This window comes from Panthera onca, chromosome E1, assembly GCF_046562875.1.
Source record: "Panthera onca isolate mPanOnc1 chromosome E1, mPanOnc1 haplotype 2, whole genome shotgun sequence".
Taxonomy (NCBI): Eukaryota; Metazoa; Chordata; class Mammalia; order Carnivora; family Felidae; genus Panthera; species Panthera onca.
In genome coordinates this window covers 52,273,393-52,299,416 of record NC_138352.1, presented here as the reverse complement: position 1 = coordinate 52,299,416, position 26,024 = coordinate 52,273,393, and the positions used below count along the sequence as shown (strand labels likewise).

The window sequence follows — 26,024 nt, the reverse complement described above, 5'->3', positions numbered from 1 at the left end:
GGGAGTGGGGAAGGGATGGGACAGAAGAAAGATTTCTCCAACTCATCAGTTGCTTTAAAAGAAAGCCTATATTTAGCCAGGCTTAGAGGGCCTGTAAATATGTATTTTGCAACGCAGACAGCCATAGCTGTGGGAGCTCGAGAGACATGCAGGGAGGTCAAAGAAAAAAATTAACCGGAAGGATTGGGCAATATAGTTGGTCGGCAGCGGATTCGAAGGACTCCAGTGCCTGCTCCAACTGCTAATAATATACATTCCTGTGTTTGGATGGTGCCTTCTGTTTTTCATCTGCTCTCTGGATCTTGTGCAGTGGGTGCCTGAGGAGGAGACCGGCTCTCAGAGTTCCCTTCCTCCATCCGCCTTTGCCTCACCTGCTCTGGGTCAGGGAAGAGAAAATGTTGCCCATGCCGGCCCCTTTCCCACCTGGCTCTGCCAGGCTCAGCCTGGTGTGGCACCTGGCATAGGTACAACCTCCATAGGCCAGCTCTCCCGCCTCCCACTTTCGACCCCTTGTGCTTCGGGTGACCTCGAGGGGACAAATCCTGCCACTTCAGAGCAGTTCTATTTCAGAAAACTCTTCTTTCTTAAAAAAAGTGTGAAGATATATGTGATATCTATGATATATGAGATATATCATATATGATATGTATGATCTCATACATATCATATATGATACGTATGATCTCATATCATATATATGATACATGACGTATATAATTTCAGTTTGAAAAGTTTCTTTAGAAATAAGAAAAGTTCAGAGAATCACATAACAAACAGAATTTACAAATGCTAGCCTTGCATCATTTTTGCTTCGGGTTCCTTCATAGAAGAGAACAGAACACGGAAGCTGGTGCTTTCTCTTTCTCCCGGGTCCCCTTGCCCACCCTACCCACCGTCATAAATTTGGGATGCATCCTTTATAGCCCACAAGTTCATTATTTTTCTAAATTGTGAAATATGGAAAATAACATAAAATTGGTTCTTTCAACCCTTTGAAGTGTTCGGTTCAGTAGCGTTGACGACATTCACACTGTCCTGCAACCAACCAACACCACCGTCCATGTCTAGAACTTTCTAGTCCTCCCAGTTGAAACCCTGTACTCATTAAACACCAACTCCCCGTGTCTTCCTCCCCTCGGCCCCTGGCAACCACTGCTCTACTTCCTGTCTGTCTCTATGAATGTGACAACTATCGGTACCCCATGCAAGCGGAATCATATACAGCATATGTTCTTTTGTGCCTGGCTTATTTCGCTTGGCACAACATCTTCGAGGCTCCTCCGTGTTGTAGCATGTGATCAGAATTTCCTCGCTTTATTAAGTCTAGCCCGTAATTTGATATTTCCCCTACACATTGATGTCTTCCTAAAGCAGGAGACAGTAACGCTTTTTCCACTATTGGGATGTATATAACCACCCTCCTGTCGTGCGGATCATTTTGTGTCTTTTTCTCATTTGGCGGGACTTTCACAGCGGAGCCACACCGACACGTGTGGCTTCGATTCCTTCACTTTAACTTCTGGTTGTCATGTCGGCAGGGGAATAAGCCACAATTTATTTATCAGTTCCTCTCTACTGAAGGGCGTTTGAGGTGTTTCTGTGTTTCGTCATTATAAACAGGGCTGCAGTGAACACCTCGGTACTCGTGTGAGCCCGTCCGGAGAACGTACACCTCGGAGCAGAGAGCCGGAGGCGTGGGCAGGCACACTTTCAACTTGTCTGGTTCCGCCCCACTGCTCTCCCCAGTGACGGCTCCACTTTGTGCCCTCGCCACCAATGTTTGTACAAGATGTCCTGTCTGACCACATCCTTGCCAACAGCTGCTCTTGGGAGACTTTTTATTTTTGTCGGTCTGATGGGTGTGAAGCAGTATCTCATCTGAGCCTGCGTCCCCTGCCTACGAAGTCAAGCACTCTCTCATCCTTGTTGGCCACCTGGGTTCCCTCTGGTCGAATTGCTTCTGACCGTCTCCTTTGCTATCCATTGCACCTTTTTTTTTTTCTTTTAACGTGTTATTTTATTTTTGAGAGAGAGAGAGTGCACGTGCAAGCGGGGGAGGTGCAGAGAGGTGGGGGAGGGGGGCAGGGGGGACAGAGGATCTGAAGCAGGCTCCATGCCAACAGCAGAGAGCCCGACGCGGGGCTTGAACTCCTGAACCGTGAGGTCGTGACCTGAGCCAAAGGCAGACGCCCAACTGACTGAGCCACCCAGGCGCCCCTGTTGTACCTTTTGATACAAGTTATAGAAAGCCCAACTAGATGTGCTTTAAGCAAAAAAGGAATTTTGTTGTCTCCTTATAGCAAGAAGTCCCAGGGTTGGTTAATTCAGAATCTCAGCTGTGACAGTCAAGGACCAGGTTCTTTCCATCTTTCCACAATATCCTCCTCATCACGGTGGCTTGCCTCTTAGACCAGCCCCTCCTGGTCCCCAAAAGTGGCCTCTGCTCCAGGTGTCGTGTGCAGACAAATGTCCAGAAGGTAGAAGGAAGTGGACATTTTCTTCCAGAAGCCCCACAGGAGATCTCCCTTCTGGTCTTGGCGGCCAGAATCGCATACACGTCCACCCCTAAGCCAGCCACGGACCGGAGGAACTGAATTATGCTATATGTAGACCGATCGCCGTTCACCTGATGCAGCTGGGGAAGGCCCAGCCTTCTCAAAATCCTAGACTCCTGATTCCTGAATCAGACCAGGGTTCCATGAGCAGCAAGGAAGGGAAAGAATGCCATTTGGGGTGGCACTCGAAACGTCTGTGCTTTCCTTATTGGCTTGCAGGAGTTCTTTCTTGGACGCTAACCTTAGCTTGGACGCTAACCTTTTGTTTATTATTATTTAAAAAATTCCAGACCCTTTTTATTGCATAGCCTATTCCCTCTCACTGAGTCGCAATGCCGCTGACATCATAAATCACGTTCCCACATATGCTTGGATCTGTTTCTGGGCAGTCTCTTCTATTGATCTCTTTGTCTAGCCCGGCACTGATACCACATTGTTTTCATTAATATCGCTTTCAAAGAAGTCTTGGTATCTGTCAGGGGCTTATTCTTTTTCAGAACTGTCTGGCCTCTTGGTCCCCAGCTCTTCCGTATGAATTTTAGAAGAGCCTTGCCTGACTCTGCAAAGTCCTATTGGCGTATTTATTGGACTCGCATCGAATCAGAAGATTAATACGGAGAGAGCTGTTTTCAGGACACTGAGGCTTCTCACCCCTAAATTCAATACATCTCTCCACTTATTCCTCTGATAGCCTAGAGTTTTTATAGTTTTATGGCTCACAGTTTTTCTTCATAAGGATCCGCGCGGTTTTTTCAGGGTTCTGCCCAATCTTAATAGTATTGTTAATAATTTATTTTTAAAAAAATATATTACAGTTTCCAGTAACATTGCGAGTGTCCAGGAACACCGTGGCATTTGGTATTTTAATTGCATCTGGATGTTAATTTTGGTCCAGCAACCTTGTTGATCTCCCTTAATAGCCCTCATGACATGCCTGTAGTATCTCTTGGATTTTCTATATAAATAATCATACCATCCGCGAAAAATGTCAGAGAGTTCCTTTCTTTTATTTTCCCAAATCCTTCTATCACTGAGCAGTAGCTTCTAAATCTGACTTCTTCCAGCTCTCGGGCTGTGCCAGTGGGCTGGCCCTGGGCAGCTATTGTCTTGCACCGTCAGCTATAAATAAATAAAAGACCCCTTCCTTTCTCCAGAGCTTTATACAATTTACAAAGCACTTTCGCTTCCATTATCTCATTGGTTCTTATTACCCCCGCTTTCCAGGGAAGGAGTGTCTCCCCTCCGCTCCGTGTCCGTGTCCGGAGAGCTAGCTGGGCAGAATGCTGTGCTGTGAGACTTCTGACTGTCCCCTCCCCTTCTCTGTTTCTCCTGTAAGCTAAAAAGTTTGGTCAGGGATGGTCTCTGGGATTCTCAGACTCAGGATTGATTGCCCTGGGCGGTCACAAGGCTGCAAGAAACCTCTTTGAGGGCTGAAGTTCAAGGATAAAGGGCGGATTCTGGGTACCCTTAGGTCCTCAGAATGGTGTCCCCCAATGCCGTGGGCAAAGATAGACGTGCTTGGAAGTCAGAGGGTTGATAACCAATGATGAGGATGGTGGGGAAGAGGGCATTGTGTCCAGTTCCCTGCCTCCATGCGGATTCTCCTCCCCACTTGGAAGAACATCCTCTGGACCCGGAAGGGGAGGACGAGGTAAGGCTCGAGGCCGTCGGCCTCCTCCTGCGTCGCCTCCTCTAGCGTCGCCTCCTCTAGCTGCGGTTCTCAGCCAACACTAGTGACGCGCATCCCCAACCCGGGGCGGGGCGCTCCCGCCCCTCCCCCCGCCCCCCTACCCGACCCCTCCCCCCGCCCCCACCAGGCCCTGCTCTGTCCCAACATTGCGCAGGCGCAGGTCCGGGTCGCAGCCGCGAACGCGCCCTCTCGTGGCAGACTGACAGATCACATCCTTTGTTGTGGGCTGGGGGCGGCGAAGAGGAGGGGAGGAAAGATGTGGGTGGAGTCTGGGAGGCAGATGCGACAATCAGATCGCAATGATGAGAATCCCTTTCCTTTGTCCCTCGTGACAACAAATAATCCCCGGTTGCAGATACAGAGGAAGAAAATATGGCCTTCAGAAATCAAGAGGCTCACAGAGACAGAGTAGATTGAGAGAGTTGGGGAGATGATGCATTGATTCATTCAATCATTCATTCATTCATTCAGGAAATATTCACTGAGATGGGCAGAGCCAGGGACAAAGGACCAGAGGACTTAAACTGAGACATTGACAGGCGAAGGTCGGGTGGAAGGCTGGGGAGACAGGTGCGGGTGGCACAGGTGGAGACCAGGCTGAGACACTGAGATGCAGAGATGACCCAGAAGGATGCAGTCGCCCCAGAAGGATGCTCCAGCGGGAGGGGGCCACAGCGGGAGCTCATGAAGGGACAGTATGAAGGTCAGGAGCGATACCAGTCACGGTGGATTGAAGATCAAACATGTTTAAAGCCATAAAGTCATAATTATGCTACTAACGTTTTTAAAAAAAAGCTACTGGCCAAAGTTCGAGGGATGCTAGAGAATCAATTCATTATCTCAAAATTGGTAAATACAAGAACAGAATCAAGTATTTATCCCACCTTGCCTTCATACCACTCAGTAACCAAACAGTAAGCGAGGGGCAGTTGCTGGGTCTAGAATTATTCCAGCCAATAAAGGAAGGAGTGATTGAATGGGAATATCACCATTTTGGGGAGGGGGGCGGGGAAAGGCTGATAGATGAGGCACAGAGCATCAGTGGTTGCCCGTGCTTCGGGATGGAAGAAGCAATACCACCATCTGTGAAGCGGTCTTGCTAAAGAAAATAGAACCTACGCCTGATCAGGACTCTCAATCCAACTACAATTTGCAGGAAATAACAATGTACAGGAAATACAATTTACAGGAAGTACAGAGGCCAGAGAGACATGTTAAAGAACACCCTAGAGATGCAAATCAGCAAAACCCAGACTGGAAAACTGCACGACAAATGACCTGGTTCCCTCAAGGAAAAAGATAGGGAGAGAGAGAGAGAGAGAGGATTGGATAGGGAACCAATGGATTTAAAGAAATATAAAGGAGACACATTAATCGGTTGCAGTGTGTGTACTTATTCGGATCCTGATTCAAACAAATGCATTTAAAAAAAAAAGGCATTTTTGAGGGATGGAAATCTGAACACTATCTGATTTAAGGAATTATTATTAACTTTAAGGAATACTAAGGCACTAGGTGTAACGATTGTGCTTGTTTAAAAAAGAGTCATTATCTTTCAAAGATACATGCCAAAGTATTGACAGAGGAAATTAGGAGGGAAAGTCGGGTGTCGTATATGTGACGGGAGATTGGCCACGAGCTGCTAACTATTGAAGCTGGGGGATGGGTACGTGGCAGTTCGTTCTTTTATTAGAACTGTAGACTTCGGCTTTGTTTTTGGTTTTGCTTTAGTTTTTTGGGTTTTTTTTTTTTTTAATGTTTATTTTTGAGAGAGACACAGAATCTGAAGCAGGCTCCAGGCTCTGAGCTGTCAGCACAGAGCCCGACGCGGGGCTCGAACTCACGAACCGATCACGATCGGTCATGACCTGAGCTGAAGTCAGTGGCCCAGCCGACTGAGCCACCCGGGGCGGGGGGGGCTGTGGACTTCGGTTTCAGGTAAAATTTGCAAAGTAAGAAGTTGAAGGATGTGTGACCCCACTCTCTGTCCGCACCCCCCATCCCCCGCCCAGGCTCCCAAGGAACACAGGTGTTGAGAGTTACAGAGGCAGGTTACCATCCAGATAGCTCTGAGTGGGTGAGGTCCTCTGGTGGGCCACAGGGGACTTCCAGCTGACCCCTGGCACAGTCCCCGGGTCCCCTGGTTTGGAGGCGGAGGGGAGAAGGATCCGTAAGGGAGCTGGCCTCTGTGGGCCTGGCAGCACTGGGTTCGGGCCCTGCTTCCTGAAAACAGCGGAGGGTGTGAGTGGGTCGCTCCAAATATAGCAGAGGAGTCACATGGAGCCACGGAGGGGCTGAGGCCTGGGCCGCCAGCCAGTCTCTGGCACCTCTGCCTCCCCCCTCCCCCGCCCAGAGCCCTCTGACTTTTGTGCTTTCTCCAGAACCTTTCTCCCTCGTGCCCTCCATCTCTGAGAAGGCGGACAGGTGCCCAGGTGATTCTGGGACAAAGCCTGCCCTGCCTGAGAGCCTGAGTGGACGCTGACTCTGGAATTTGGTGGCTCTCCAGGGACGGGTGGGACGGTCAGGTGGAGAGACAGCAAAAAAGACGAGGACTAAGTAAGCTGCCCACGTGCTAGTCATTCCCGCCGGCAGGCCGACACCCTGTCCCTCGGGCCCCGCCACCCTTGCTTGGGGTGTTGGGTATGGTGGTGAGATGCCAGGGCCCTTCATCTCAGGGCCCGGGAGGGGTGCTCACCGAAACACAGAGCATTTTGGAACCCTGGCACCTGTGGGTCTCTGCCTCCTCCTCAGGGCAGCTGGGGAGAGTCCCCTCTGTCTGCTCCAAGAAGCCCCCAAAGAGAAGGGCACCCCACCCCCTTCGCGCCTGGACCAAGATCCTTGGGCAGAGGCAAGAAGGAGGGGGAAGGGTGCCCCACCAGCAAGAGCAGCCGCCGCCACGGGGGTTGAGTAGGGCACTAGGCTGAGTGGTTCACATGTGTTCAGCTGGTCAGGAGTATGGCCTTGGGGAAGCCCAAGCGGCCCTCATGCCTCCCTTTTCGCACCTGAAAATAGGGATGAAAGTAACGCCTCACGGAACTGCTGGGGGAATGGAACGAGTTACTGCCCGGAAATGTCCGTAAAGCCTGGAGCAGAGTGGCAGGCAGGGGATTACCTGTCATTACCCACCGGTGGTGTGCAAGCTCCGTGGGGGGCAGGGTGCTGCCCGTGGAGGCTTCCTCTGTGCCTGGCACGCGGTAGGTGCTCTGTACGCATGCGCCAGAGTTCATGATGTTGAGGCTTCCTCACAAGGGCGTCGAGAGGTAAGCAGTGTCCTGGCCAAGTTGTAGTTGCCGGAACAGAGCCTAGACAGGGCAATTGAGTTCTTCACGCCCCCGTCTCCAGCTGAGTGGTCAAGGGGGGGATGTGCGTCCAGGCCTGCAGGCCGCAGTCTGTCTTCCCAGACCTGGGGTACACGCTGGGAGTACTTGGGTCTGGAGACACGGGCTGGGTGAACAGGCACCCGGCTGTTCAGCGTACTCGGAAGGAGGCCGTCACCTAGTCCCCTACACCTGCCTGCACCAGATCCAGGGATACAAAGATAATAAGACTCTGGCCAGCCCCGCGATGCTGTGGACAGGGGCCAAGGGGCCACCCAGCTCAGCCTAGCGGAAGGAGGGGGCAAAGGGAGACTTCAGGGAGGAGAGGAGGCCTGTGCTGAGTCCTTGCGAGGTGATGGAGTGTGCCGGCCGGAGGAGGGCAGGAAGGGAACTCTAAGCTTGTGCAAGGCACTTGGGAGGCTTAGGGGAGTGTGTCAGGGGTGGGGCAAGGCTGTGCAGAAGCCCTGGGGTAGTGTGTGTGTGGTCGGTAGTGGGGAGAGGAGGGGATTCTGGACAGGAGGGCCAGGTACAGGCAGGGTCTGAAAGCCATCGACAGCCGGACACTCAGGGCAAGGGGGAGCCCTTAGTGTTTTTAGGGGGGAATCAGGTTAGTGGCTTAGAAAACATTCTCTGACCACCTGGAGGGGATCGTTGGAGGGACCTTGTCATGTGAAGAGAGTGTCCACCCCAGGGTCAGTGCCTGCTCTGGGTGGGAATGGGGAGTCCCCCGCCGGCAGAAGCTGGGGCCAGCTGCTCTGGGACACCTCCCCATTGTCCCTCCCTCTCTCCTCCCCTCCCTCCTCCACTCCCTCTCTCCTCCCCACCGCTCCTGTCTCTGTCACTCACAGGGGCCGGGCAGGCTGGGGCAGCCATGGCAGCAGCAGTAATCTGGATTCTTCTCCTTGTGGGCAAGTTGGGGCCTTCTTCTGGGAGGAGGCCCAGGATGAAGGGACAGGATTTAGGGGTGGAGAGGCAAAAGTACAGAGGTCCCTCAGGGGAGGAGTCTGGGGGCAGGAGCCAGAAGGACTTTGGGGTGTTAATGCTGTGTCCGGTGGGAGGTCCAGGGAAATGGGGCTGGGAGCAGGGCTCCGGGAAGTGGGGGACCGGGAGCTCTGAAGGGTGGGGTGCCCTAGGCCGAGGTGGGCCTGACGGCACAGGCCCGGAGCATCGTGGGCCCTTTAATGGGCTGGCTGGTCTGCCTTCTTTCTAGGCCCAGGCTAAATTTGGCCGTGAGGGTGGGGGGGCCCGCTGGGGCAAATACTCTCCCTGGGGCACAGGATCCTACTGGCTCAGCTTTTCCTGGCCTCTCCTGTGGGTCTCTCTCCCGTGTATGCGGGGAAAGGGGAGAGGGTTCCAGAATGGCTACCCACCTCCTCCACAATTTCCTTCCCTCTCCCCCTCCCCTCCAGCCTCCCAGACACCCAGCATTCTTAAGGGTTCTTTTCCAAGTGCCTTTAACACACATACACCACCCCCCCATCTCACACCCCTCTCAGGCCGACAGCAGTCCCCGCCCACTGTGACTCCTCCAAGGAAGCCTAAAATGAGTGGGGGAGGGGGCTCCCACGAACCCAAACCGACAAAGGTCTAGGACTTGTCACAGCCAGGCCCCACCCTGTCCTTTCCTGAGAGCCCCCCCCCCCCCCCACCGCCCCGCCACCACCACTTCTGTCTCTTAGGGGCACCAGGAGCTTATCCCCTGCCTGGTACTAAGGCTGATGCATGTGTTTGGGGGTTCTGGGGTCCCCACAGGTCCCTTGGCAGGGCTGGGGGACACGGAGGCCCAGCAGACCACCTTGCAGCCTCTTGTGGGCCGCGTCTTTGTCCACACCTTGGACCAGGAAACCTTCCCCAGTCTTTCTGAGCACGTTGGTGAGAGGGGCCCCAAGGGCGTTGGGCGGAAGGCTGGGGACTGGCCAGGGGCTGGCGAAGGCTCCGGTCATTTCTCCAATCTCCTCCCTTTCACCAGATGTCCCACCCACCGTCCCTATCACCTACCACGCCCACCTCCAGGGACACCCAGACCTGCCTCGGTGGCTCCGTTACACCCAGCGCAGCCCCCACCACCCTGGCTTCCTCTACGGCACCCCCACCCCAGAAGATCGTGGGCGACAGGTCATCGAGGTACCAGCAGGGACCCCAGTGGCTGGGTCCCATGTGGGCATTCGTTCATGTCCATTTACATAATTTAGATGCCTCTTAGGTGAGGGCGTCTCTGTCCTCTCCACATGTCTTGTCCCCTAACCCCATCCCTCAGCCCTCTTCCCCATCCCCTCCCCCTGCCAGGTCATAGCGTACAATCGGGACAGCTTTGACACCACCTGGCAGAGGCTGGTGCTGTTGATTGGAGACCCAGAAGGTACCACCAGCCATACCCCTGCCCCACTCCCACCCACCAAGCCTGTCTCGGGGGATTTCCCTTGGAAGGAGGGAGGGGGTGTGAAGGGGACACTTGGGTGTAGTGGGAGCTGGGCATCATGGGAGGGCCCTAGAGTTGTAGAAACTGGCTGTTCTGCTGACAGTGTGTGGGGCCTTGGGCAAGTCGTTGAGGCCACGGGGAGGGCATTTGGGGCCTGTGATGCATGGGGATTTAGGGAGGAAGGGAGGAGTCGGGGGGCATGGGGAGGGGCTTGAGTGTGGGTAGGGGGAAGGCTTGGGAAGGATCCATGCAGAACTGGGTGCCAACCTGGCATTTCCAGGCCCCCTGCTGCCTTACCAGGCTGAGTTCCTGGTTCGAAGCCACGATGTGGAGGAAGTGCTGCCCTCGACGCCCGCCAGTCGCTTCCTCACAGCCTTGGGAGGGCTCTGGGAGTCAGGGGAGCTCCAGCTACTCAACGTTACCTCTGCCTTGGACCGTGGGGGTCGCGTCCCCCTTCCCATTGAGGGTCGCAAGGAAGGGTAAGCATGCAGTCCGGGAGGGCCACCTGGAGGAGGAGCCCAAACCTTAGTTACCCCAAACGGCGTACTCCCTGGTACCCTACGAGGACGTAAACGATCCAGCTATCCAAAGACATTCGTGGGAGTGTAAGGCCCCCTAGAAGGATGTGGAGCTATGTACTCTCACCCATAACCCAGGTCTCAAGGTGGCCCCGCAACCCTCAAACCTCCAGTGCCCAGTGTACATCCCCTCCCCAATTTGTTAACCGTGGCTTCTATCTGGGCCCAGGGTTTACATCAAGGTGGGCTCGGCCTCACCCTTCTCCACCTGCCTGAAGATGGTGGCATCTCCCGACAGCCATGCTCGTTGCGCCCAGGGCCAGCCTCCGCTTCTGTCCTGCTACGACACCTTGGCACCTCACTTTCGTGTGGACTGGTGCAATGTGTCCTTGGTGAGGAGGGACCCTGGCTCTGGGGATGGGGATGGGGCATGCGCCCCATCACAGTCTCCCCCCTACCCTTCTTCCCCACCCCATCTCTCTGTTCCTGTTTCTTTCTCTGAGTAGACACTGCGCGCAACAGCCTCCCCCCCCCGCCCCCTCCCCCACCCCGCCGTGCTCGAATGCGCGCGCTCCGAAGTTCCACCTCATCCCACGAGAGGGCGACAGAGTCCATAATCCAGGAAAGGCATCTCCTGGCTCCAGTAGTCCCAATAGTTGGAACCTTCACTCCCGTAGAGCAATTCCAGCACCCTTTCCCCACAAGGGTACTCTTTGGGACAGCTCTGTCTGCTTCCTTCCAAGGTGTCCAAATCTGCCTGGGATAGTTTCCAGATAGTTTCCACCTCCAAGTCATAAACCAAAGATGCTCGCTACTGCCCTTTGGGATATTGAACAGAATTATCTAGGGTTCCTAGGGACCCCGGCTCCCCGGGCTGGGAACCCCTGGAATACTCTGTCCCTGTGAATTGACCGACAGTGCGGCCAAAGACTGATAATCAACAACTCTGAGCACTTGCAGTGTGCTAGGCACTATCCAATCAACATGTCTTACCCTCCCCACCACCCCAGAGACAGGTACCACTATTAGCATTCTGACTTTGCAGGGGAAGAAACTGAGGCAGCTGGAGGTAAGTCATCCAGCATAGCATTTGTCTGAATCAGGATCCGAACCCAGGCGGGAGGACCCTAGAGGTGTGCTCTAACCACTGTATGGACCTGCCTCTCCTAGATTTTCTGTCTTGGTTCTTATTCCAGTGCTTGTCCTGCTAGGTCAAGCTGGGGGAGGCAGGCATGGGGGCACCCCTGCCCTGTCCCCGTGGGGTCTCTGTGTCTAGCCAACTGGGTTCTCTGAGCAGGTGGATAAGTCAGTGCCAGAGCCTGCAGATGACGCGCCCACCCCAGGCGATGGGATTCTGGAACATGACCCGTTCTTCTGCCCACCCACTGAGGCCACGGCCCGAGACTTCGTCACTGATGCGCTGGTCACCCTCCTGGTGCCACTGTTGGTGGCTTTGCTACTCACCCTGCTGCTGGCCTACATCATGTGCTGCCGGCGGGAGGGACGGTGAGTGTGGGGGACAGAGGGCAGGGAGGGCACTGTGGCTGCCCAGGCACGCAGACCTCTCAGGGAGCCTCATCCAGGAAAGGAGTGGGGACCTCTTGCCTGGCCTGGAACCAGGAGAGGCTTATGGGTAATAACTAATCCCTTCCCTTGCTTTCCCACAGGCTGAAGAGAGACCTGGCCACCTCTGAGTGAGTAGGGGAAAACAGGGGGTTGGGTGGGAGCCCCCCTAGACTGTTGGGGTGGACCCTCTAACCTCCATGAGCAGCACAGACAAGCCAGATTGCTCTGGGATGGTGGGGTCCGCCCCTGGCCTCTGAGCTCCAGTTCTGGGCTGACTGGTTGCTGGGCTTGACCTTTCCTGACCCAGCCTTCTCATTTCCTGGTCTCCACGGAAGACTCTAACCTGGGATGGGCAAGGGTGGGGAGCCAGCCAGGTCTGGGGGCTCGCTGCCACCCTGGGGGGGTTGAGAAGCAACCTAAGAGGCTGCGCGCACGCGCACACGCACACGCACACACACACACACACACACACACTCTCACACCATATATGGTTCCAGGCTGGGTTCTGTCACACAATTACCATGACACTCTCTGGCCCTGGTTTCTCCACCTGCAACATCACTGATGTTGTCATTGAACTAGCTAATGTCTGTGGATGCTTTCAATTCCCCCAGCCCTTCCCAAATCCGTCTCACCCTTATTTTGCCCAGGTGCCCGCTCCCCACGGCCTTACCCTCCTCTGTTCCTAGCCTTCTTCCCCTCCCACCCCCTTGAGCCCCAAAGATTCCAGGAGGCAGATGTGAAATAAGTTAGGCTCCTTTTATTTCCACTGCACTGAGCCTTTGGCGGGCCTGGCACCCCTGCCTGCTTGCCTGGCTTGCCTCGTTAATTGCGGCGACATCTGGCCACCCTGCGGACCCCCTTGTTTAGTCGCTTGTGCCCCTTCTGGGAGCCTGCTTGCAACCTGCGCTGCCCAGGCCGGCGTTGCCCGGATCGGCGCTGCCCAGACCTGCGCTGCCCAGACCGGCGCTGCCCAGACCGGCGCTGCCTAGACTGGCGCCGGCTCTGGGACCTGCCCTTGACCTTGGAGGCATACTTGTTGCCAATGCGGAAGGAGCCCAGGGCCCCCTTGCCGGTCACCTGCTTGAGCATGCCTTTGTCCACCAGCCCCTTGACCGCTCGCTTGAAGCGCCAGGCGTTTCGGGTCATGTTGTAGCCTGCGGTGGCGACGGCCTTCTTCAGCGTGGCCAGCGTCACGTGTCTGTGCGCCCCCTTGTGGGCCACAACCCCCAGGATCACCTTGGATATGCTGGGCTTCTGGCGGACTTTGGGGCTGGCTGGGCACCCAGTCTCACTCTCGCTAGGAGTTCCGGATGGGCTGGCCTGCCGGCCTGCACCCTGCAGAGCGTTCGAGGCCAAGGGTGGAGATGCGGGCGGCAGCGAAGTGTTTTTCTGCATCTCTCCCTGGGGCGGGTGAAGGGAACTAGGCGTAAGGACCTCCAGGGTGGTGGCCGGAAGTCTCCCCTCGGTCTCTCCTCGGTGGGTGAGGTGAGTCTCTGCTCCTGGTTCCCTCAGAGGCTTCCGCCCGCAGAGGGCTCCGGCCCAAGCCTTCCCCTGGGTGGCCAGAAGGAGGACAAAGGATGATCACCCACGGCTGGCCTCACAGACTTGTGCCTCAGGTGCAGGAGGTGGCAAGGTTATCTCTGTGGTGACCTCAGGGGGACATTGTGAGGTCACCAGAATCCTGTGAGGGTCACAATAGTCCCATCGTTCCCTCCTGGGAGGTGCAGACGGGAGCTGCCAGATAGTGTGGGCATCTGACAAGCCAGGTACCCCGGGAAGAAGGGCTGAGGTGTGGGGCCTCCCATCCGCATGCGTGTTTTGAAACGAATGTGCCAGCTGATTTCAGGGTGTTCTGAGACCCTGGTTTCCAACCCACCATTTTGACCCCACCATCGCAACCCATTGGGTTGAGGAATAGAAACAGTTTTAGAATCAGAATTATACCAACATTTGTGAATTTTCTTTAAGTTTATTTATTTATTTTGAGAGGAGGAGAGGGGCAGGGAGAGAGGGAGAGAGAATCCCCAGCAGGCTCTGTGCTGTCAGCGCAGAGCCCTATGCGGGGTTCAAACTCACAAACCATGAGATCATGACCTGAGTTGAAATCGAGAGTCAGACGCTTAACCAGCTGAGCCACCCAGGTGCCCCATCAACCGTTGTGAGTTCTTATGGGGAAAATATTTTCCAGAGTGAACAGAAATGTACTTCTTCAACTTACTTAGGTCGATTTGATTCCTTGGTCATCTTTGACCACAAAGCAATGGAAAGCCTCTGCTTTTTTTTTTTTTTTTCTTATTCTCATTTTTATTTGATAGAATTTTTTCCCATAGAGGTGGAGGATTTTCCATGTACGTTTTTCAAGGAAGATTTCATTCTTCCATTTTTTTGGCCGTGCCCAATTTGATCACTCACATCTTCTGCCATTGTGGAAATTCTCTTCTGACCAGATATTTCCACCAGCGGCCAGCTTTCCTGGGTCAGTGTTGTAGCTCCGAAGGTATCAGAAAATCTTCATCAAGTTTGAATCAATCCCCAGGTTTACCAGGTGTCATTTTAGCCCTTGTTGGTTTGGATCTTGCGTCGATTTATTTCCACAAATTCAATTCTTGTTTTTGCTTGTTCAATGTCTACCGTTTTTTCAAAAGTTTTTTGAAACTACCTTTTTTTTTTTTTTTTTCAAACCGCAAATTGTGATTCTGTGGTCCGTATCAGATTTTGCTGGCCAGAAAGCCGTCCAGCCTGACCCTCTCGTGTGGTCTGTGTGCCAGAGACAGGGCTCGAGCGTTGCATGTTGGTAGTGGGCCGTGTGTGTATGTGTGTGTGTGTGTGTGTGTGTGTGTGTGTGTGCATGTGTAGGAATGCCTGCCCCTTCGTTCGTCTGTCCAAGTGCTGATGTGGAAGGACTGTGGGAGAAGGCGGTGCGGGTCTGGCTTCTCCTCCTGCTCTGGAAAAACATCCCCCAGAACATTTTCCACCTGTGTGTGTTGCCAGAGTAATGAGACGCAGATGTGGGGCTGGGGGCAGGGAGGGGGCCCGTTAACTCAGGCCCTTCTCCTACCCAGGGCATTACCTGCCCAGCTGCCTCCAGCCCTAAGCATCCACATGTTTCTCACTTCCTTTCTCCCTCAGCCTCCCCTTGCCTGGGAATGGAAAATTGTGTTTTGGACAACTCTGCTTGCCAAATTCCAGACTCAAGAGCTCATCTGGATCCTACCCTGGCCTTCTAGGGTGACCCCACCCCCTCCCGCCAACCAGACAGGACTTGGTCCTACTCCCCCACCCCCGAGGAGGAGTGTGGCCCGTTCGGCGTGAAGCTAGAGAGTCTGATCTGTCGTCTCATCTGTCAGGTTCTAGCCGGAGTCTAGCTGGAGTCTAGCTCAGTCCACTAACTGAGACTTGGACAGGGGTGGGGGTCATTGCCCCTTCCCCATTTGATCAGTAGCCCAGAGGCAAGTAGGGTAGCTTCCGCCCTGCCTAGGGCCCCAGCCCTTTATTGTTTGTGATGAAAGGTTCGTGCTGTCTCACCTGGCAACCAGTAGTCTGGGAAAATATCTCCAAGCTGGACTCACAAATGTGGGTGGGTTCGCGGAAAGGGGCTTGGAAACATCCCTTTACTGGAGGCTAAGCACAGCAGTGGGCTCGCTATAACAAAACAACATTGATAATTATGATAGCAACAGCAAGCTCCCTGTAATATTAGCTGCCGCTTGCCGTGATGCTGACCAGGAGAGATTTGTTTTCCCTGCATTAACTCATTTAATTTGTACAGCAACCGCATTACAGTCGGGGAAATCGTGGCACAGAGAAGTTAAGTGACGTGCATAAGGTCACACAGCCAGTAAGGAGTAGAACTCACATTCGAACCCAAAGCAAGTCTTCGTGCTAGGTTACATTGTGAGACCCTCCTTCTCAGAGTGAACTCAAGCTTGCCCCAGACAGCGGAAAGCAAGCTCATGAGACTTGTCAGATGAGAACGAGGCTGAGCCTTCTGGGAAGAAACTGAGTTCAGGAAGGACGCGGGGATTCCAGGCCCATTGAGCCCGGGGCTTGGTGCAGGCCTCAAGGAGCCTTGGTCTGAAATAAAGACAGAAAGAAGAGACTCGGTGTCCAGAGCTAGTTGGTGCTGGGGGCAGACTGGAGCAGGTTGGGAGGGGTCAAGGTACAAAGGCAGGGGAGGCTAGACGGGAGGAGCCAGAAGATGAGACTGGCAAGGCCAGGCAGGAGAGAGCGTGAGCAAAAGTGGGAGGTGGGAAGAGAGAGGGGGTAGGTTTGTCAGACTAAGACAGGGATGAGGCGGGGAGGGCTGGACGGTCAGTGGTAGGAGAGAGTATTAGGGGAGTATTAGGGGAGGGAGCTGAGTGCTGGAAGGGTCCTACAGGGTCATCAGTATATAAAGCCCAGCAGACACCGGCCTCTGGAAATAATATATCCACCGTGGGTGTCTCTTCATGTCTTAGCATCCCGGAAGCTCTTACCATGCTCCAGGCGCTTTTCTAAAAACACTTTTCTCCCCTAATTCCTGCTACAGCGCTAGAAGGTAGTCCTATTATTATCCCCATTTTACAGCTGGGGAAACTGAGGTGCAGAGTGGTTAAGCAACTTGCCAGGGACACAGAGCTTTGAATCCAGGCCGTCTGCAGCCACGGCTTCTGCTCCCATTACCGGCCACTGAGCTGTCACCGAAGACCTTCCAGTTTGTCCTCCCCTCACCTGTCGTGTGTGCGAGCTTCCCCCTACATACCAGGTGGGGGAGGCGGCAGGGGGGCTCGCAGCCAGCGGCGCGCTGCACCTCACCGGGGTTGACTCCCGGGGCTGATGACTCTGCCGGCTCTGTGCCCCCAGCATCCAGATGGTCCATCACTGCACGATCCGCGGGAACACGGAGGAGCTGCGACAGATGGCCTCCAGCCGTGAGGTGCCCCGGCCGCTTTCCACGCTGCCCATGTTCAACGTGCGCACGGGCGAGCGGCTGCCCCCCCGGGTGGACAGCGCCCAGGTGCCCCTCATCCTGGACCAGCACTGAGGGCACAGCCAGGTGGGTCTGGGTGGGCGGTGCCAGCCTCATTTTGGGGAACAAGGTGGCTTCTGTCTCAAGGCTGGGGCAGACGGTGGGGAGGGTGAGGTCCAGGGAAGGGGCACACAGACCTGCCCGCTCCTCTGAGGTACCGGTGGGGGTTGCTCGGCAGGGCCAGGGCTGTGCCCCCCGGGGCCAAACACTCGGGGTCAGAGGTCTGGGGTGGCCAGGAGGGCAGGAGGACCAGGGCCTGGGCCTCACGGCCCCTCATCCCTTCCCTCTGCTGTTCCAGGTCCAGAGCCTCATCCTCCTTTCTCCCCCACCGTGCACAGAGCAGCCGACTCACAGCCACATCCTTCCTCCTGATTCCGGCTCCCGGCCTCATGGCCCCCAGGCTTGGAACAAGCAGAGAGACGGCAGTGGGGGAGGTGAGGGTGTCTGGGGTCAGGACCCCCAGAATAAATAGCTGCCGCTCTCCTCGCCTATTGCCACCAGCACCTTCTTCTCAGCAGCCTCCCGCCAGCACTCGCTGCCTCAGTTTCCCTTTCTGCCTCCTGGGAGCCCTCAGAGTCAGCCAAGGGCTGCCAGCCTGCCCTTTGGACTCTTGGCGTTTTGCTGTTTTCTCACCTTCTCTGGAAGAAAGAGGGAGGGACCTGCTACCTGTGGCCCTGGCCTGAGTCCTCACGTGAACCTGATAGTGATGCATCATTATCCCCATTATATAGATGAGGAAACTGAGGCCCAGGGAGAGTAAGCAACTTGCCCAAGGTCACAGAGCAAGCATGTGGCAGAGTTTGGATTAGAACCTGGTATGTCCATCTCTACCCTGCCTTCTGGAGGGCTGAAGGGTTCTGGAAGCAAGAGGCTCTTACCTGTCAAGATCCCCTAGGGGAAGAGCCCCTTTGTACCGCATGCTGCCAGGGAACCCAGTCTGTATGTGGAGAGAAGGGGTTGAGCTACAGGACCCCGAATGCCCGGGCTCAATGACCCCCTTCCTAGTGGGCTTTTCCAGGGACCGAGGTCCAGAGGAACTGCACGACCTGGAACCCTTGAGCTGAGCGTCACCAGCTTGGCCCTGCAGAGCTCGGCTGGCTAGGAAGAGGCTCGAGCTGGTTTTTCCCAGGTGGCTACAACCTTGCCGGGCCACCGTGCCCCTGCCCACTGCCATCGTGAGCCTACATCCAGGCTCACATCTGACCACTCCCTTTCGAGGATGAGCCAGAGACTAGACCCGAGGGGGGACCCAGATAAAGGAGGGATGGCAGAGGGGCAAGGACTTGTGACCTAGGTCCCAGGCCCCTGGCTCCAGGTGGCATCTCCCAGAAAATCCAAACAAGGGCAAGACATCGGCCACGGTGGCCTCTAAATCCCACCAGGCCTGGGATCTACCCATTATCCTGGAGCTGACTCTTAATCATCCCTCTCACTCCCTGAAGGGGGCTGCCATGGGGCGGTGGAGGCGGGGGCGCTGCACTTGGGGGTTTTCCCTTCCCTGGAGGCAGGGGCCCGGGCTTGGGGGCCGATGGGGAGGGGCCCCAGTCTGATGGTGGTGCCTCCGGGCCAAGGACCCCTGGGTTTGTGAATACTGCATCCGGGTGTCCCGAAACGTACAGGCAAAGGGGTGGTGAGGGTGCCCTTGGACCCCCTGCCCTTTCTCTCATTCCCTGGAATCCCCACCTTCAAGCGTGTCCCGAATCGGCTTCTCTCGGCCTCCACTCTGACCTTCCCGGTGCAGCAGGATCTGGCTCCCGGGGCCCCTGCACAGCGCCCCCCTGGCTCCCTGCCCCTCGAGCCCCTCAGCTCCAGCAGGAGCCAGGCCGTCCTTTCAAGAGAAAGATCAGATCGGGAACCTCGCCCCCTGCTTTTGACTCTCCAACGTCTTCCGGTCACACTAAGAGTGAGATCCACGCTCTTGACCAGCCGTGCTGGGGCCCTGCCCAGCCCTCTGACCTCATCCCTGCTCTTCCCATGCCCACCGCAGCCCTACTGCCTCATAACATGCTCCTGTTCAAGATCTCTGCTGGGAACTCCCAGTGCCCTCCCCCCCCCCGCCCCCCTGCCCCCCGCGGCCCCCATCCACGGAACTGCGCTCTCACTGTGCTTGTTTTGGTCTTTGCCCAAATAGCAGCTCCTCAGAGAGCCCCCCTTCCTCAGAGAGCCCCCTCGGCCCCCCTGCCTCCAGCGCACCCCGCACCCTCCCTGTGCTCCGAGAGGGTGTGCTGTGTCTGGGTCCCTTGTTCCAGGCCGGCTTCCCACCCTAGACCTACGCTCCAGGAGGGCAGGATTCTGGTGCCCACTGGGGGCGGGGGAAGTGCTGCACACAGTAGGTGCTCGGGGCAGAGGTTCCGAAGGAATGCTCAGGTCTGGGCGTGCTCAGAGCTCTTAAGAAAGTCACTCCTCCTCTCTGGGCGAAGCTGGTAAGCAAGGCCATTGCAAGTGCTTCTATGGTCATGTTCGGCCCCCCTCCTCCCCCCCTGCTGGGCATCCCATACCTGTTAGTTAGTTGGTTGGTTGGTTAGCTGGTTAGTTATCCCATAAGCATCTGCGGAGGCAGGCAGAGAGGCTCAGGGCTGGCACACAGGAGGCGCTCGGGAGACGTTTGTTGACAGACTGAAGGCCTGTTGGGGTGGCCACCCCCAACCACATGGGTCCTCTGGTAAGACAGTGTTTCCGTCTCGTGCGTCATTTCCTCCTTTCCCTTGAGGCCCCTCATCCGGTGGAAACCTGGAGTCGCGCCGAATCTGCTCAGGTTGGAGGCTCTGAGCTGCCAGCCTGCCATCTGGGGTCCTTGATCCCTGCCCCCTGGAGGCAGGGGCTGTCCTCTCCCCGTCTCTGTGCTCCTACCCTGGCAGCCAGGCCCGCTCAGGCCTCCGTGTTCTTCCTGTGCACCAGCCAGGGGTGGGAGAGTTCCCGGGCCAGCCCCCTCGCTTCCCTGGGCTTCCCAGCTTTGCCTTGGGATCTTGGCTCCAAGGAGCACACGGGAGCCTGGCTGCCGGCCTGGTAGGGAGTGGCCCAGACAAATAGCCGGGAGGATGGCGTGAGCTCACCCAGGCGCCCCTCGGTGGCACACGGGGAGGGCGTGGAAGTCCTCGGCCCCTCTCTTCCCACTGAGGGGCAAGAGTCCAGTGGTGGTCATGCCCAACCCTCCACAGCCGAGGAAAAGTAGCCAAGGTGTCCCCCCAGCCCCCGCACCCTGAGACTCAGCCTCACACCCGGCTCCACCCTCGGCTCTGCCAGTCCCACGGCGAGCACGGCCCCATGACCCGTGGGTGTGTGGGGCCTCCACTGTCACCCTCAACAGAGCCCCGCCACGGCTTGCCTCTAGGTGTTCCCTCACCACCTCTCAATCCTGGAGGAGGATCTCTGCCAGGGCGGGGACCCAGGGCCCTGCCTACAGCCTGCCTCGGTCTCCATATGGCGTGTGTCTCCCTTACTCTTGACACACACACACACACACACACACACACCATTTACAGGCTGTGTTGTGTTGTTGGGACTTGGGATCAGAGCGAGCGGGGCTCAAATCTCGGCTCTGACGGCTAGTTTACGGGTAAGACATGAATCATAAGTGCCCCCGGGGCCGTTGTAAGGATTGGTGATAACTGGATCAGTGCCTGGCATCTGGCAGCGCCCAGGAGTGGAGAGACATTATCACATACAAGCACTCGCATGATCACCCCTACACCAGAGGCCCCGGGGGGTCCCCCTGGCCCCCAAGGCCCAGGTTACATGAGCTCGGTCTACATTCTGCACCCTGTGAAGGGTTCAAGCTGCCCTTGCAAGTTTGGGGCGGGAGGCTGAAATTCCCATGCTTCCTGGCGCTGATCTGCTGGCCAGTGAAATGCTCTTTGGGGGTGATTGGGGTTCAATGAAATCTGTTATTAAAATTAATGTCACCTGTTTTCTTTTTGTGGTCTTACGATGGCTGCAAAAAACTGAAAGATTACATGTGCGGCTTCCCTTTTGTTTTCACTGGGCAGCGCTGGTTTCATGGCTTTTCCTTTATCTCCACTCCAGATCGCCCCAGACCCAGAACTCGGCCCCTTTCCTTGCTTCCTCTAGAACGCTGGCTTATACCAGACCTCCGTGCATGCATGAGTTTTCCAAAGTCTTGAGGAGTTGGTGGGGCGGGGGGGGGGGGGGGGGTCTGCCCACAGCAGTAAAGTCACCTAGAACTTGAATACGTGGCTTCCTTGTTCTAAAATGTGCTTTGGTCCCCATCCCACCCCGTCCTCCTCTTCCTCCCACTGTCTTAGGCAGAGAAACCCCCACTCTCCCCAGCACCTGCACACGCCAGACCCACCTCCCTCCAGGCAGTGCGCATGCTCCGAAAAGGTATCACAATCTCCGTGTGTAAGGGTCTGCTTACCCTTAAGGATAAGGGCCATCCTTCTTCCGGGGTCTTGCCTCCCGGTCCGTGGACATCTCTCAGCTCTGCTCGGTACCCTCTGGAGGCACACCAGGAGGAGGACAGAGACCCAGCTGCTCACCAGTGCTAGGGCTCCACTGGCCCTGGGACAATGGTCTCCCCCAAGGACAATGGTCTCCCCCATACCCAAGCTCTCCTGGTTTTTCCCAGCTCCTTCCTGATCAGCTGCCCCCATTCATCAGCAGGCCCTCCTGTGCCCTCTGTCATGCCTAGGCACATGCACGTCCCCACGGCTTGACTCTTATGGTCTCAGTTCACAGTCATCTCTTCTGCCGTCATGTGTGGGGGGAAGCGGTTCCCCCCCCCACAAAAGCCCCCCATCCACCCCCAACACACCCACACGTGTGTAGGGCCCCTTCAAGCACAGACATACGTGTTCATGGGTGGGTGGGCACCAGAGAGTGAGACGCACTCTCATCCACACTGGGACGGCTGGGTGGCACCCACCTCACCCATTCACACAGCGGCCCACACTCCCGGCGTCCACGCAGCCTTCCCTGTGGGTTCTGGTTTTGAGAGCAGCCCCACGCTCGCTCCCGTTCTACACACAGCCCCCCGTGCCCCTCACCTGAGACTCCCACACTCCAGCTAAGCGGCCCCCTCCCCAGCCTCTTCCCCGCTCACGCTCACCCGTGTCCATCCAGAAAAGTCTTGGAGGCCCCCAGGCAGCCGAGGAGTAAAGAGCTGACCCCAAAAAGGAGGGGGAATCCGCCATATTTCGGTCGTAAAACATCCTGCCAGGAGGTGGGCTCGCATCACCAAAGGGACCCAGGATTCTGAGAGCGGCAGCAGCCATAACACATCCAAACGAAGCCTCTTTCCTTTCTAGAATTTTCCACCTGAAGTCGGCTGAGAAGTCAGCCAGGGCAACGTGGCCCGGCTCGTCACAGAGAAGGCAAAGGTGAGTCCCGTGGGGCGGCACTGGGGACGGCCAGCCCCGCACCACGACGCAGGGGGCAGCCCGGGTCTGGGGGAGCGGGTCTGGGTAGCTCTATTTAGGGCAGCCGTGATGTCAGCGGAAAGGAGGGCTTGAGTTTGGGAATGTGGCACAATGGCCCCTTTGTCCCCCTCCCCTCCTGTCCTGCACACACACCGAAACCACATTCTGGCCTCGCACCCACGTGACCCAGGCACGGAGCACCAGCGCTGTCACACCAGGCCCGCCGCCACAGCCCTACCGGGCGCTGTCACCTCAGGTGCCCTCAGACACACACATGCGCGCGCACACACACACACACGCATGCCCCCATGTGCGGATTTGTACATACATAGCAAGAGGCATATTCTCTCGTTCGTCCGGAGATGTGGCCAGGGGCCCCTTGTCGCTGTTAAAATTAATCCCAGTTATATGGAAACCAATTTGACAATAAACTTCATATATTGGAAAAAAAAAAAATTAAAAAAAAAATTAATCCCAGTTAAGCACAACTTAACACTGAGTTCCTCAGGGGCACCACCCACATGTCAAGGGCTCCATAGCCACGTGTGGCTAGTGGCTGTGGTACTGGAAAGCACAGAGTGTCCTTCGTTGCAGAAAGCCCTGGCCCAGGCCCTGGTGCCCAGCCCCGTGTGGCACACGCACCTGATGTCTGGCCTCAGTCAGCCCCTGCCGGGCTGTGTCTGCCGGTAAGGCTGAGATGAATTTTGCAGGTGTGGAGAGCTTGGGAAATTGAGAGGGGGCAGACCGGGGCCTGGGCTGGGCAGGAGAATGAGGGGACATGAGACGTTTGAGCGTGGCCTGGACGGTGGGACTAAGCAGGCATTGAGAAGGGCTGTCCGCGCAGGCAGAGGAAGAGACACAAAGAAAGGCCTAGAGGTGGAAAGTGTGGTGCCTCTGTGAGAATCGGAGTCACCCCTTTTGGCTAGCGTGACAGGCGCGGGCGAGGGAGGGGGCTGTGAGGACAGGTGGGTGGGGCCTTGGTTGGCCCCAGAGGGGGAGGGGGCGGGGGCTGAGCCAGCCTGGAGGCCCCCTCCCCACAGGTAGAGGGGGTGGTTACCAAGGCCTCACCCGTCAATCGGCGCAGAGGCTCGGGTGGTTTGCGTAGGAAGAAACCTTCATTTCTGTGTCATGATTTCTTAACCACTTTAGACTAATTCCCTTTCTACACTGTCCAAATTGTGGTGGACGTGCTAATGATGAATTATTAAAAGGCACAATTAATCACCACGGCCACTTAACGACAGCGATGGCATTAGTAAGCAGGCGATGGGCTCTGTAGACTTGTCCATTTCTCTGAGACCCGAGGGAGGGACTTGGGCCTTTCCTGCTTTGAGGTATCGGCCCTGAGACCTTGGGTGCCTGGGTGGGGCACAGCTTCAATTTCTCCCTGTCTCCAAGTCTCTGGGTGCCGAGTCTGCTCCAGACTTCTGACCCTCTGGATACCTCTGTGTCCCTGTGACTGTTCACATCCGTCCCCCTTCCCTGAGACTGGGGAGCTGACCAGTCACCTTCCTTCCAGGGGCCTCAGGTTCACCAGCAGGCAGGGAGGGGCAGGCAGAGGGTGAGAGCAAAGGGAAAAGAGAGAGAAGAAGGAGGAAGAGGAAGCAAGAGTTTTTTTTTAAAAAAGGATAAGGAATGGGCAGGAGGCAGGGGCCTGGGCACAATGACCTGCCAGGCCACCCTGCACCCAGGTGTTACAGGGACTTAGAGGGCCAAGAGGGACCCATGCTCAGAAGGGTCAGCACCTGTTGCCTTCAGGACAGCACCTTGTCAGTGCCTTGACGGCAGCTCTCCGAAGGCCCTGGGGAGGCTCCCTGCCTCCTTCCCCGGGAACCCTGGAGCGGGAGCCCTTCCTCTCTCTCCTCACAGGCCCTCAGGACAGGCTCAGGGACTCTCCTCAGCTGGCCTGCTTGTTGCTCCTATGGGGGGGGGGGGGGACTCAGAGTGAGCAGGAGGAAGGGGAGGCCAGATGAGGGGCTCCCGGGTACTCCCCACTGGTCCCACCTCCCTCAGCCACATGTGGGCCTCCTAGTGCCCTGTGGGCCGTGCCTTCCGCAGCCCCCCAAGCCTGCAGGGTGCCCGGCGGAGTTGATGGTGTTGGTGGAGGGTGGGCCTGAGGTTTGGGTGGCGGGGGATCTGAAGGGAGGCGCCTGTTGGGGAGGGTTGCCTGTATAGCAGGAAGCCTGCATGAGTGGAGGTGGGGGGGGGAAGGGTTAAGGCATAAGAAAGGCAAGAGGCAGGGGGAGCCCCCTGTGGAGGGTGCTAGATGAGGAGGAGGAGGGAAGGGGCAAGAAACAGGAGAGCCCATCCCCCAACCTCCCCCACCCCCGCCAAAGCCCCTTCCCCAGGTCTCCCCTCCCCAGACTCCAAGGCAGGAAATTAGGAGGCCACTACCGATATGTTTGGGTCATTTCCACATGCTTTATTCCAGCAATCAAAATAATTAAAAACATCTCAAATTATTATACACATACAAAATAGGTACAGAATCTTGCTTCCTCCCACCCCTAGGGGGAAAAAAACTGCTTTGTGCTTTGGGAAGTTGTGCTCTGGAACCCAGAGAGAGGACACAGGACAGAGAGGCTGTGAGGATGGGGTGCAGCTGAGGAGGAGGGCTTCCAGAGAGAGAGAGAGAGAGAGAGAGAGAGGTGGAGAGAGAGAGGCGGCCAGCGGGGTGGAGAGGGGGTGGAAAGGAGCGCGCAGAGCTGCGACGCTCTCTCCCCCCCAAGTTAAATAGCACCTTTAGAAAATTCACGAGTCCCCATCCGCAAGGAAAAAAAAAAAAAAAAACAAAAAAAAACCAAAGAATAAAAAAAGACTTTGAACAAAAAGGAACATTTGCTGGCCTGGGGGGTGGGGCGTCTCGACTTCTTTAGCACCAGTGATTCCTTCCCCACCCCACCCCATCACAGAGATGTAGCACCTTTGATATAAAATGGGGAGCCCCCTCCCACCCTGCCCCCATCCCCGCCCCCACGCGGTTGCCCCGGTGACACAGAAAGGCAAGAAGAGGTAGTCCTTCAGCAACACAATTACACACGGAACAGAGCAGTCTCTCCCGCCCAGCCCTGTCGCACGGGGGATTGACACGTGTCCCCGAATGAATCCGATGTTTCCTTCCGCTCTGTCGTGGCCCCTCCTGACTTTCTTCCAGACCCGGCAGGCAGGCAGCGAGGGGCCAGTGGTCCCCCCGCATGCCCCCTCAAAAACGAAGGGGGTATGTTGCTGGAGCCACGGGGACGCCAGATGGTGAGGCTTCTTTGGTAGTCTGTGAACCTCAGGTCCCCCCAGGGTTTGGGGGTTGCTGGGTGAGGGGAGTGGGCTGGGAGTGTGGGGCGGGGGTCACTTGGGTGTTTTAGCATTGCCTTTGGTTGCTGGGCAGACAATGCATTGTTTCCTGTGTCTTTTTGGGGGAGACTTAGATTTGGGGAGCGGTGGAGGGGAGGCCCCAAGGAGGGATGGAGAAAGGAGCAGAAAGGGCAGTGTTGGGGTATCATAAGCCCAACGGGCAGAAAAGGACTTACCCCCATATGGGTCTTCAAGCAAGTGGACCAAGCTTCCTTTTTTAAAAAG

General features: G+C 56.2%; 1 protein-coding gene and 1 long non-coding RNA gene across 2 annotated transcripts; one reads left to right on the top strand and one right to left on the bottom strand.

Moving 5' to 3' along the window:
* Positions 1-49: 49 nt before the first annotated feature.
* LOC132687841 (uncharacterized) lies at positions 50-9,195 on the bottom strand. The gene is made up of 4 exons (XR_014136078.1): positions 8,409-9,195; positions 7,372-7,547; positions 6,302-6,468; positions 50-376 (listed from the first exon to the last, which is right to left on the bottom strand). It is a non-coding gene; the product is annotated as an uncharacterized LOC132687841 (long non-coding RNA).
* A 70-nt stretch (positions 9,196-9,265) lies between these two features.
* On the top strand, positions 9,266-17,562 carry SGCA (sarcoglycan alpha). The gene is made up of 9 exons (XM_060646401.2): positions 9,266-9,434; positions 9,532-9,686; positions 9,849-9,921; positions 10,262-10,460; positions 10,729-10,891; positions 11,797-12,005; positions 12,167-12,193; positions 16,911-17,103; positions 17,375-17,562. Exons 1-8 carry the CDS (start codon positions 9,281-9,283, stop codon positions 17,089-17,091), a joined length of 1,161 nt encoding a protein of 386 aa, XP_060502384.1. The 5' UTR covers positions 9,266-9,280; the 3' UTR covers positions 17,092-17,103; positions 17,375-17,562.
* Positions 17,563-26,024: the final 8,462 nt, after the last annotated feature.

Bases quoted from the DNA above. Each gene is read 5' to 3' on its own strand.
- SGCA (XM_060646401.2), top strand. From the start codon at position 9,281: ATGCATGTGTTTGGGGGTTCTGGGGTCCCCACAGGTCCCTTGGCAGGG. The intron at 10,461-10,728 runs GTAAGCATGCAG...ATCTGGGCCCAG, and splicing joins ATTGAGGGTCGCAAGGAAGG to GGTTTACATCAAGGTGGGCT. The intron at 10,892-11,796 runs GTGAGGAGGGAC...TTCTCTGAGCAG, and splicing joins ACTGGTGCAATGTGTCCTTG to GTGGATAAGTCAGTGCCAGA.